The sequence below is a fragment of the Chelonoidis abingdonii genome, chromosome 7 (genome assembly GCF_003597395.2).
Source record: "Chelonoidis abingdonii isolate Lonesome George chromosome 7, CheloAbing_2.0, whole genome shotgun sequence".
NCBI lineage: Eukaryota > Metazoa > Chordata > Testudines > Testudinidae > Chelonoidis > Chelonoidis abingdonii.
Genome location: NC_133775.1, coordinates 97,437,996 through 97,451,419, shown reverse-complemented (window position 1 = coordinate 97,451,419; position 13,424 = coordinate 97,437,996). Strand labels below are relative to the sequence as shown.

Sequence of the window (13,424 nt, the reverse complement as noted above, 5' to 3'; positions counted from 1 at the left end):
AATACGTGGTCATGCACAAAAACCCATACCCTATCTACTGCATAAGAGATATCTTTAATCCTACTTTCTTGTTTAATTGCACACCTTTGTCTGAACATTACAGCTGGATCCATGTTAGCAGAGGTCATTCTGACGACTTGTCGAATTTCTTTGGCAATCATTCTAAGCTTCTCAAAATTTACCAGGCCATCCACTTTTGAATCATTTCCTGTGCAATGAAATATGCAGAACAAATATAAGAAATATTCATTACTTTTCTAAGGCTGACATGTTATTTGTCTCCCATAATATCACCCTTCAGCAGATGTCAAAAGCCTTTAATTCAAGATCAGTCAAAACCAGGAAGTTGCGTACTGGCAGAATACAGATGCCAGTCAGGCCCACTCAAAGTAGATAGGAATGCTCACTCTGCCCTTGTTAATTTAATTCTAAAGTGGCAGCTGTCAGTAGGGGAAAAATTGAACAATTTGACTATGCACAGATTTGTTTTCATATGTTAAAATGGTGCAAATATGAAACTGACGCATTTACCCTTTTAAATTAGTTCAAACAATTCTGAGACAACAGATCTGAAAACTTGCCATATTTAGAACCCTTTAATCTTTACTAATGAAGAATAGAAAACTGTTAAAAAAGGAAAGGTTTTAAATAAAGAGAAATATTTTAAAGCAAAAGTAACCATCTGCAAGTCACTATATGAAACTAACTCTGCAAATACTGTGATGATGAGTTATGACAGAAACGTATCTGAAGTGTTCTGAACACTGTTTACTACAGTCAAAAGCTCTTCTATCATAACCTTGGAGGCAGTTGATGAAGATTAAGTTTTTTAAATATTTAATATCTCCACTGAATTTTTAATTTTTGTCTAGGATCTGCCTCCTCTGTTACACATTTTGCATTATATTTCATTTTAATCAAGAGGAGACTACATCATGCATTACATTACGTATTCTTTTTAGTCATATAATGTGGAACACTGGACACAAAAGAAGAAAGGATTAAAATATTATTCTACGTTTTGATTTATTACGTCTCTGCATAGGGAGTTACCTTCATGTAGAAATGTAATATCCTTCTTGACAACAGGAAACAGTGGAATAATTGGAGGCTGCATGCTCTGACTGCTAAGAATGTTGCGGTATTTTGCCATGTTTCTAGATGGATCAAAAAGATCTTGAAGGTCTCTAAGGTGCTTTTCATACTTGCTTGGTAGCTTTTCCCAGGTACCTCTGAGTCGTGCTACTGGTGCCAGATTTAGTCCACTGTAAAAGATAATTTTTTTCCATTATCAGCTGTTAAATGGGGACTATTGCATTTAATAAGGTGGTGAAGGTTTCTTCATTTTTTAAAAAGGGAAAAAGGATTTTTAAAAGGCTAACTTTAAATCTGGTTATTTGCCACACTGCAGCCAAATAAGTTACCAATAAGCCACTGCTGGGCACTCTCCTGAACATTGAAAATGGGACATGAAGAGTATGATAACACTTTCATAGTCATAGTATGCCAATTTAAAAATATAGTTCCAAGACAAATCTATTACCTGTGTTCAGCTAAGTTAACAACCATTTTTTGACAGTGAGATTCTATCCCAAAGAAAGGATATCACGGGTGAAAAATTAATGAAGTGATTAAGAGGTACAGTTACAGTAAGAACGCAAGAGGAGTGAGCAGAACATTCATTACAAACAAGTGGGGAGAAATCTTAGAAGGAACAGATTAGGCGCCTTTATAATGGATAGTATTGATATGCAAATTAGTGAAAGAGGTAGATATTTCAAAAAAAATTGTTACATCTGACTCATTTGGTGCATGTTACAATCCTTAAAAAATTACAGACAGGTGCACATTTTATAAATCAACTTAAAAATCTCCATCCACTAAGTTAAAGTTGCATAAGAATCATACAGTCATAAGATTAATGACTTTTGTTCATCAGCACCATGGATCCTTATAGTTTCAGAACAGCAAGATGCATTCTATTCTGCCTCATGCATCAGCAAAATTGTTCTGTGATTTCTGATTCTCCAGAATCTTTATTATACATGGGTTAAGAAGCAGAACACACGCAGCTTGATATTCAAATTGGCAGTAGTACAAATGCAACCAGCTGTTAGAAAAATCTTGCTTTGATATGTAAACTGAACAAACCCAGGAGGAAAAATAGGTTAGTTATACTAAGTAGAATGACTTTAAAAAAATTATAGCTACTAAAAAAGATAGCTTGTCCATCATCTTGTCTCACACACCTGCTTTCTATAGGAAGTTTCTTTCAGTAGATATTAGATTTGGGTTCCAAAACTAACCAATTGTGCTCTCTGTCCATATTATTAGCTGGGTAGGTATGTCAGTTAAATTCAGCTGCACCCCTTATTTCTCTACTCAGTCACAAGACTTATGATTTTAACATTTACACCGCATACATTCGCAATACAGAACAGTCAATATTAGATTAAGTTGCACTTAAATCACTAAACTAAGATTTGCTGTTATTGATCAGGACACCGCTCTATGAAACCAAAACAATTGTCCTTTCTGAAAGGCAGCAAATAAATAAGCCTCTTTTTAATATGACATGATAGGGATTAGATATCATTTTGTTTTATTACATTTTGTCTATGCTACCACAGAAAGCAAGAAATGAAGATAAACTTACTCGTCAACAGAAAATAAATGTCTCATTTTCTTTTGAAATATAACAACTGAAATTTGGAAGAGTCCCCCCCCCTCCCCCCCCCGCTGATAAAATCATCCCTGTGCTTACCCACTATCCTTAGGGGCTGATTAGGGCCCTTAAGTACTGCCCTACGCTGGATGAGGGGGTAGAGTTGCTTACAGGGCAGCCACAAGGAAGCTTTGGGACTGAAAGAGACAATTTCTTCTTGAGGGGAATGCAAAGAGGAAATGCACCTGCTCCCTTAGGAGGGTGCATCATGAGCTCCCTGGTGTAACTAGCCAGATGCAGTGGCTGTTGGTGTGCAGGGCTGGTCATGGTCCTTTCCTCCTGTTGTCTCTTTAGGGGGAGTTGTGCCTTAAAGAGACCCAGGATAGCAAATCACAACTGCCGTTACCCTAGGGACAAACTGAGAGAAAGGCTCCTTGCATTCCGACTCCTTTCCTTGTGTGTGCTTATTCAATTCCAGCTAAACCTAGTCTTTAATGTGTTATCAGGACATTTTCCAGCCCCACAAAACACTAATGACCATGACATGTCAAAATCAGTACAACTGATTTTTTTGTTTGTCAGATAATTTGGCAGCCCTGCAGAGAAGATAACATCCACAAAATGCCTACTCTTCTTAGCATGATTACCACATTAAATATGTTGAATGCGAATATTTTCAATTTGAGAGGTTAAACATCACAGATAATAATTTTCCAACTGCATTAAGAATTTCCTTGATAAAACTTTTTAAAATCTTTCATTACAATGCAACAGTCTAATAATAAAGTCAACGAAGCAATTTAATCCTTTAAGTGCTGTATTTTTTCCCAGGAATTTACATTTAGGAAAACAAGTAAGGTGTTTCTTTTGCCATTAACCCTAACTTGGCAGCACAGAGTGTGATTAGCAGGTAATAGTATTTCATCTCTGGCCCACTAATTTTGAAGCGTACTTGAAATTTTGTATTAGCTCAATCCCTAGAGGATTTTTATGACACTCATATGCTCCCAGTGCTGGATAAGAAGGGAAAAGAATATCATTTAATGTGCTCTTTCTCGTAGAAGGCATTTGGATTCACAGATTATTAATGAAAAGGCTTCCAAGTAATACTTCAGCATCTGAAATCAGAATTCCTTTCAATCAGTATACATTGAGGTATCTGCAGGAATAATATAATAATAATAGTGCACAAATAAGTTGATTAATATCCGGTATATTTTAGTACACTTTATTTAAAGCAGGGTTGTACTGGTGCTTGACGACTCTTATTAAAAATAATTGGCCCAACGACAAAGTACATATTTCTAGTGGCATTTTACTGTATTAATAATTTTCTTAAAACAGAATCAGTATCTATACAGATACAGATTGAAAGAGTAAAAACAAATCTAACAAAGTATATCAATTTACATTTACAGTCAGATTAAAGTGTTATGATCATGAAGCCTAATCTTGCATCAATCCTCATACTAGTCTAATCTGCTGGTTTAATGCCACTCTCTTATAGAAAAGGGTATTCTTAACATAACATGGATATTATTATTAGCCTTTCGTAGTACCCACAAATATTAAACACTGAAAGAAATTCCTGACCCAAAAAGGTTAAACTCCCACAGTGAAAGTATTCTATGCAGATCAGTACAGAGGAGATCAGTACAGAGGAGAGGAGAAAACACTTATCATTTTGCAATACATTCAAAAATATAATATAGGAAATGATTCAAGCAGGAAAATTAAGGCACAAATGAAGTTACTTTAAAACATTTATATCATTCTGGTCATACTATAAGGAGATTATAGAAAATATACAAGCAAGAATACCACATGATACAGGGATTTACAGGTCGTAGTTTACAAGAGTTACAGAAACTCAATCTATATCCTTTAGAAAACAAGCAGCTTAAAATGATGTATATACTGAACGCACACCAAAAAAGCAGATAAGGGAAGACCCTCACTGAATCCTACAAACTCCTGAAGGCACCAGAATGGTTTCACTCTGGCTCTTAGGATTTATAACATACACAAGATAAGGGAAGAAAAGCTTGAGAAAGGATGGTGTCCTGTGCTAAAGCAATTTTTGAAAGGATTTAGTTTTTATAGGAGTACTTATTATAGAGAACTAGCAAGGGCAATGTTGTGAGCCACTACTGGGATGGCTTGAAGTAGCAGGACATATATGTGACTATATGGACCTTAGGAAATGCATGACAATTTTAGTTTCAATAACGACCCTTAGTACAACATTTATGGGATGCCATGCAAACAATTTCTGCAATTACTGTCTCAGCACCCTTAAACAGTTCATACATCTCTGTATGAAAAGATAAATTTACATTTTATTGGAAAAAAGTAACTACTTTATAACATCACCCACAATAAGATTTTTTTTTTTTAAAGAACAAAATGCTTTGGAAACTCAGTCTAAGATTACCACTCTATATATCAAAGCTAAAAGAAAGTGCATTTTAATATCATGCAGTTATGTAATTCTCCATTGTCATGATTAGTGGAATAAAAAAAAAGTTAGAAATTTTGTTTAACCCAAATACACAGTTGTATAAATATCAGATTCAAAAAGCATCAAAACTGGTTAATTTTAAACTAAATACAAAATCGGCACAATTTTCCCCGAATACTATTGCCAAATCATTTGCATATCTGATAAATCTTATAAACAAAAGCTATCAGTCATAACAATGTGCCCTCCAGACACATGCAGAAAGAACTATGCTAAGGGAAGGAAGGCATCATCTGGACACAGAATGCCAAATTGCAAATAAGTTACTTGTAGCACAGCCAAAACAAAGGCATGTTTCCTTAGAAATAAGGGTAAAAACAAAGGTTGATTTCTCAAACAAGACTTCAATCCTAGAGGGCCTGATGAAGACAAAATATAGAGTATAGGTAGAGTAGTTCCTACCCATGAGAAACTAGGCATTAGGAAATGGCGATGAGGGTATCTATTTCTGCACATCTACATGCACAGTAAAGATCTCTTCAGGATTAGCTTCACAAATAGATAGCCCCGAATAAAACAGAATCATACATGTTCTGTAAATGAGGCTAAGGGAATTAAAGGGTTGAAAAAACTTCAAATATCCTAATTCTCAGAAATAGTATTAGTGTTGATTGGCTGAAAAATTAGTCCAGATAGACATATTGTGAAGAATTGTCTTTTTGACAAATGATGGGGTCTAAGCAATAGAGAACAGGACATTTGTTTGGCTCAGACTATTCAAGTCAATGAAGTTGCATATGGTATAAATCAGAATTAGTCCCAAAATGCAAAGAAAGAACCCAAATACATCAAGTAGAGAGAACAGAAAAGGTGTTGAGTGACTGGTTAGAGAACGGAGGAAAATTTAAATTAGCCAGACAAAGATGAGATAGATTGGAGAATGAGTTGGGGAAGAATCTACAAGAATGAGGGAGAAAAAATTATGTAACCGCCTTATCGCTGGTTTCTTTCAAATACACAGGGAGAAAGTAATGCTGAGTGAAAAGGAAGTATGCTCAAAAGCCCAAAGTACTCAGGAATCAGAGAAGCAGAGCAATCAATGAAAACAGCAGCAATATTCAGCAGGTTTCTAAGGTTTCTAAGCCAAGAGCACGGCTTGTCCAAACACTCTCTCTCCTTTACTTATCCTCATGGACAGCAAAGAATACACAGATAACAGTTAAGGAGCAATGACAAATACCACAGTACAAATACTTAAAAAAACTGAGGGCAAGGGAGGGGAAAAAATGTAGTGAATTTATACCTTTTTGTATAGACTGGTATTCTGTGCAACTTGAAAATTTGTTTTAAAATATACTGTACCCTCACAAGTTGTTGTCAGACTAAATATTCTCTTTTCTTGCCTACAATGGAAGTTATTAAAATTGCATTTGATGCTACAATCATATTCAGCTCTAATTTAATATGAGTAAAAAATATAAAATTCAGATGATCAATATCTGCCAGAACAATAGTACTTTACCTTATAACGGCAAACATGGAATTGAAGTTCTTGCATTCTCGACAGTGTAGGGCAATTTTAACGAAATGCTTAACAATCTTCATTCTTTTGAGCTGGTTGGGCTCTGTTAAAATTTCTGTGGCAACCCAGAATGTCTCTTGGTTAATGACATCCTCAAACTGTTTCAGGTGAGCATTTCCTGTTTTGGAGTCCATCTTATAGAGGTCATCGATGTATTCAGTAGGCTCAATATTGCGAAATAATTCAAAGTCCCTCATTGATAGCTGAGTAGCCACCTCAATGGTGCTCAGCTGAAGAAGAGAAATCTGACTCTCTCTGAGCAGCTCCTGGGCATCCTCATCTGAGCATAATGTCTCTGTTTCCATATTGTTTTTCAGATAATACCTAAAGATAAATTATATTATAATAATAAACTTTAGAGCAGCTTTCCTCTGACATTCTGAATGTTCTTTACATACAATTAAATTTATCATCATCCCTTGATGCCTCAGCATTATCCTCACTTGACAGATGTACCAACTGGCAAGGTTATCTATAATGGACATGCCTAGCACCTAATAGTGAGAGGCAATTTGGTTCCAACTCTCAGCTTCTTACTCTACCCACTGCACAATGCTGTCATTACTAAAGTGAAAAAGTTTAATATGGTATGAGACCATTTTAATATTTTCTTCCTCTTCATTAATCACTAGTTCCTATATACTAGCCTGCAATAGTGTAGAGAATAGCCTTGCCCTTCAGTAAAAGGTCAGTAGCTTGTCTATTTGCAAATGCAGCAGTAAATTAACATTTTGAATGGCCTTGGATCCTGAGAAATATTTGACATCTTGATGGAAATGTATTTTCCCATTTTTGATGGAAAAATTAGCATAATATATTAACATGTACATGAAGCACACAGTACTCAGGAAATGAAAACGCATGTAAGAAATTTCATGGTCCAAAGGAGATCACTTACAGATATAGAAATGACTGTCCTTCATAAATTCTCTATTGCCTTGTAAGGAGAATTGAACAGAATTTTCTACTTTCTAACACATCTTCTGGACTGGATCAGATCATCAGGCAATGTGCTAAAGCCCTTAATGTTTGTGTAACTCTCAATGATTTGCATAAAAGCTGATGCACGTATCTTAAGTTAATATCAACTAGCTGAAATATTACATTTTAGAAAAAGAAAGTTAGCATATCTTTTGATTAGAAGGTAAACATGGTAAACATCATCAGAGTATATATATTATTCCTTTTTAATGTAAACTATTGTATATCTTGCACTGACCTTCTAAATTGAGTTTAGTGACTGAACTTATTCCAAACTTTTTTAAACACTAAAGTTTATCTGCCATGTATTACTCAGATACTATACTTTTTCTAATTGTTAGATATCCAACTACCACTTGTCATGAACCTCTCCTCCTTTATAGTGATGGATACAACCATACCCAGTGTCTAAAAATATTTGTAGGGGAACTCACATTCCTATATCCATGGTAAGAGTGTTTTTTATGACTTAAACTTAAACTCAGTTTGAGAACTCTGAAAAAGTTGCAGTGGCCAGGAAAGCTCTCCTGCAAACTCCTGAAATCCTAGACAAGAGAGTTCTGAGAGCTATTGGCATTTATGGAGGAAAAACCTTAGCCCTCACCTCCCAGCAAAACATACTTAGCAGCTGTAGGAAGCCTTCCTTCTAGTGCTGATTAATGGCACTGGAATTCAGTGTAAGTATATGATTTTACAGATGGACAGCATCAGAGATCGTAAGTATCAAAATGCGAGGAATAAGTTCCCATCAACTTCAGGTGGAAATGATCTCCTTTCCCCACTCCAAGAAAGCCTGAGATTATAATTACATGCTGAGTGGATGCATAAAATATTTTTTTCTGCCATAAAAGCAGGAAAAGAGCAGACAGGTCAAATAAGCACAGCAAGCAGAAACACTATAATTACAGTTTAAAATAATTCATCTTATTTGCACATAGCCTAGGGCAGCAATTCTGTTAGAATTTTTGTGTACCCTGAAATAAATGCTTACATCTTAAGCAATTCTCAGTAATATAGGAGACAATTCTAGACTTTCTTCTCCAGTTTTAATGGAGACACTGTTCTCTGATATTTTTTTCAAAATGCTTCATTTTTAAAGACAAAGTCAAACAAAACAAAAGAAGTACAATTTTACCTTCCATTGAGCTGGATTCTGTCTGCTAATTTAGAGAACTGATCTGGAAGCCTTCTCTGTTTGATGACTCCCTCGGGACTAACAGACACCTCACAGAGAGAATAGGTTTCTGAGGCTCCTATCAAGTTGAATTCGTGCACTGCATGACTCACAACTTCTTTTGCAGTAGTGTCTTTGCTTATTATAATGTAACAGCTTTGTTGATCTGCTTTGAAAACTCTTATAACTTGATCTGGAATATCTAAATTTAAAGAAAAACACCTTTAAAATGCAAAACTGATACTTCCCTTGAAAGGATAAAAAAGTATTCATCTGTCAGATGGGGTGAAATACACCTAGGGCTAGATAAAAAGTAAATTCTCAATATTTGTTCTCTTTTTTCTAAAAATCCATCCTATTTTTTACATAATTAAGAAATTTAATTACTTTTACAGGATGCAGTGTTTTTTGCAGCTGTGTCAGTACCAGGATACTAGAAAAACAAGATGGGTGAGATGATGTCTTTTATTGAACTAACTTCTGATGGTGAGACAGACAAGCTTTTGAGCAACACAGAGCTCTTCCTCAGGTCTGGGAAAGTTACACAGAATGTCGCTGGTAAATACAAGATCAAATAAATAGTTTAGCATGAATAAATAGCACACATTCTAAGGGTCTGTTCAAGATGAAGTCTCTTTTTCCAAGAAGAATAGTAATTTATGATTTGCTACCAGCAGCCTTTCCCAGTTGGAAGAAAAAGTAGCCTCGCAGCAGCTGTAACTGAGTTGAAGAGGGAACAAAACAAGGTATTGAGAAAATGCGGACCTAAATAACCTGGTGAACAAAAACTGTGATTCTACCGACTTTTTCACTATGGGTCTATCTATTTGTATAGTAAAAGCTGCCACAGTCATATTGATGAATGGTGGGCAACTAAAGTTTAGATCTCTCATATAGGTGGGGGAGGGTACTTAGAAAGAACTGTTAGATAAAAGTAAAAATAATTTGTATGCAAGTATTAATTTGAAGTGGAAAAGCTGAGAACAAACAGGGTAAATATTTCATTATGGAAAAAGTGTGTACATTGATAAGAAGAATCAGAAACCAACAAAGGGCCATCTATCGATAACCCTCAGAGGAGTAATGAAACCTTACAAAACAATCTGGCTGTACTGAATAAACGAGCATTATAATGTTTGATTCTTACGAACAGTATTTGATGTAAAAATACCAACAAAGTCAATGTTTAAAGCAAACAATTTTAATGCAATTCTGAAAATTTACCATGAAACTTATTTTGATATATCTGTTAAAATCTACAAAATACATGCGTTAGAGCTTATAAATAGGAAAGCACATTTTAAAAATTTTTATTACTTTATTTTACCAGTCAAAAGAGAGACATACCGATACCAATTACTTTGGTTTGGGTTCTGTTGCTGATTTTTCTGTTTGTTTTTGTTTAAATGTAAATAGTATTTTAAAAAAATCTATTTTCCCATTCATGATTCAATTTGTAGGGAAAAAACAGTGGACATTCAAGTTGGCAAGCAAAAAGTTTTTACAAAAAAACAAACATACCACCACCAGATAGCCCTTATATAGCACTTTTCATCATTAGATCTTCAAGTGCTTTACAGAGGAGGTCAGTGGCATTATTCCCATTTTACAGATGAGGAAACTGAGGCACGGTGTGGGGAAGTGACTTGCCCAAGGTCACCCAGTAGGCTAGTAAAATAGAATCCATGTCTCTTGAGTCTCAGTTCAGTGCTTTACCCACTAAGCCATACCACCTCCCCCACAAAATAAATAGTTGGTTTAGTTAAAAATGGGTTATAGGGCATGCAATTGTCCAATAAACAAAAACAATAATCCTAATCCTAACGTTAGGGAGGGAGAGGAATTATTTAAGCTTAGTACTAATGTAGACACAAGGGGGTACAAATGGGTACAAACTGGACACTAGGAAGTTCAGGCCTGAAATTAGATGAAGGTTTCTAACCATTAGAGGAGTCAAGTTCTAGAACAGCCTTCCGAGGGGAGTAGTGGGGGCAAAAGACATATCTGGCTTTAAGACTAAGCTTGATAAGTTTATGGAAGGGATGATATGATAGGATAGTTTAATTTTGGCAATTGTCCTTGGATTATCAGCAGATAGGTCTGCTCAATGGTCTGCGATGGGATGTTGGATGGGATGGGATCAGAGTTACTGCAGAGAATTCTTTCCTGACTGCTGGCTGGGGAGCCTTGCCCACATGCTCAGGGTTTAGCTGATCGCCATATTTGGGGTCGGGAAGGAATTTTCCTCCAGGGCAGATTGGCTGACGCTCTGGAGGTTTTTCGCCTTCCCCTGCAGCATGAGGCATGGGTCACTTGCTGGTGGATTCTCTGCTTGAGGTCTTCAAACCACAATTTGAAGACTTCAATAACTCGGACATAGGTTAGGGGTTTTTATAGAAGTGGATGGGTAGGGTTCTGTGGCCTGCTTTGTGCAGGAGGTCAGACTAGATGATCATGTTGGTCCCTTCTGACCTATGAATCTATAAAGTTTATGAAGCAAATAAAAATTATAAACAAATATTGGCAATTTGAAACTATATTCATTTCCACATACAAGACACGCAATACAAAGAAGATAAGGTTGCCAGAATTCAGGATACTTACAGTAAAAACCAACAGCTGCAGGCAGCAAAAACAAAAAAAAAATCCATTTATGTAAACATAAAATCTACAGATTACAATAATCATCAATAGTCAAATGAATGTAATATGCTGATCTGCCAAAAAGCTATTTTATACTTCCTTACATTCAAAAATGACTTTGCAAACGTATACTATTAAACTGAATACTGGTTAAGGAAGATTAACTGGCCACAGCTAATGACTATGGAAAATCCCACACCAACATTAAATCAAGATTTTTAGCAAAGTGTGTTTTTTACACGTAGAAAAACAATGAATTTGCAGCAAGAAAGGAAGTGATTTGTCATGGATATTTATGTATAAGATATACATAAGATGTGCACATCTATTTTACAAGAGAAGTTATGAACTTAAAGATAAAGTTAAGCTACATTTATAAAATCTTAGCCAAAAGGCAGTTTAATAAATGTATAATTATGCTTAGAATTACATATAGAATAAGGAAACACATGATTCTGGACTGACATGTTTACCAGCAGCTGCATATGATCAACATTTGCCTCCTGCAGCCCACTCCATTCCTATAGCAGCATCAGAGAGGTATAGGTAATAAAACTGAAAAGTTTTATTTTTGTTTTTCAAAAATGTATTTGAATGAATGAAATGCTCATAAGGTGTGGGACCAACAGCATTAGCTCGGTACCATACAGGTCCTACCCTTACCCGATATGCTTTTGGAGTGTTTTTTCATGGACTGCACATGAACAGAAGCTACAGTCGGAGGGGCACAGGCGTTGGGAGGAGATGGTAAAGAAGTGGTGAGGGAGCAGACAAGGCCAAGCCACTCTCATTAAAATAGTGGTAGAGCTCTCTAAATGGAGGGCACTTGAGATGCCAGGCTCTGCTTTTGCTTGGAGAAAAGAACGAGCTCGCAAGTTACGGCAAAGGAGACCTGGCATGAAGGCTTAATATGTGAGGCTCTTTGGGGTTTTTTTTTTGTTTGTCTCCAGTTTGGGACCTGACAGGGCCATGGCATGAACAGGTGAGTACAGCTAACAGGTTTAGTGCTAGTAGAAGGTATTGTTTCCCCCAAAATTGGTACATTCAGTAAAAGTTGCAAATAAAGCTTAAAAGTAAACTATCACTGTGGAGCCTTTATTCACTGTGGCAATGTCATTGCAAACACTATATAAATGCTAGGAACCAGTAAACAAAAATGTAGTTTTGTAAATTATGTTTCACTAAAATATGTAAATATTCAGAATCCCTGTATACTGATTTGTAAATAGACCTTGCAATATCAACTAATATATTCTCAGACTGAGTGCTCCGGTGAGTTGCAGAGTTCATTACACATATACAACACAAAGAGATGTATTATTTTACCTGAAGGATTAGTAAAATCCAGCATGCTGGTTGTAGGCTGCAACAGATCAGGACTACTTGATGAGAGTGATCCAGGGATAGGCATTATGGCCAAACTGTGTCTGCACTGCCTTGTTCCAACAATACTATCATCCTGTGACTGGCTTACACTGCCATCACTGTAAAATAGTTTAAAAAATTACCTACATTTAGCCCCGGCAAAAGTAAAAATCATTTCTCCTTTGTAGGTGCAATGATGTAAAACAAGAACCGTCTCTAAGTCATAGCTTCCTTAACAACAATCTGATGTACAACACAAGATCGAACAGATTAAAACACAGTACATTACAGAAAAAAAATTCTTATGATCTCAACACAGAATAAATCTGTCCTTTTGGTTCAATTTAACTCCATTTCTTAATTGATTGCTTTTGAACCTTACCAAAATATTCTGCACAAGAGTAAAAGTATTAGGGTGTGACTTAGTGCAAAGAAATGTTTGGAGGTAAAAGCACGATAGCTCCAAACAAGCTACAATGTAAAATCCTTATAAGCACGATAGCTCCAAACAAGCTACAATGTAAAATACCTTATAAAATTACCCAATACATAA

General features: G+C 35.8%; 1 protein-coding gene across 13 annotated transcripts in view; it reads right to left on the bottom strand.

Moving 5' to 3' along the window:
• RAPGEF6 (Rap guanine nucleotide exchange factor 6) overlaps nucleotides 1-13,424 on the bottom strand; it is a 245,444-nt gene that overhangs the window by 36,688 nt on the left and 195,332 nt on the right. For 7 of the 13 annotated variants that reach the window (XM_032769151.2, XM_032769152.2, XM_032769145.2 and 4 more), the window contains 5 exons: nucleotides 12,833-12,990; nucleotides 8,825-9,065; nucleotides 6,649-7,032; nucleotides 1,054-1,265; nucleotides 85-208 (listed from right to left, as the gene is read on the bottom strand). In XM_032769151.2, the coding sequence (XP_032625042.1) occupies nucleotides 85-208; nucleotides 1,054-1,265; nucleotides 6,649-7,032; nucleotides 8,825-9,065; nucleotides 12,833-12,990 (1,119 nt within the window). Of the gene's footprint in view, nucleotides 1-84; nucleotides 209-1,053; nucleotides 1,266-6,648; nucleotides 7,033-8,824; nucleotides 9,066-11,467; nucleotides 11,483-12,832; nucleotides 12,991-13,424 lie in introns of all 13 variants that reach the window. The other 6 variants (XM_032769149.2, XM_075068129.1, XM_032769146.2 and 3 more) reach the window with 1 other exon arrangement.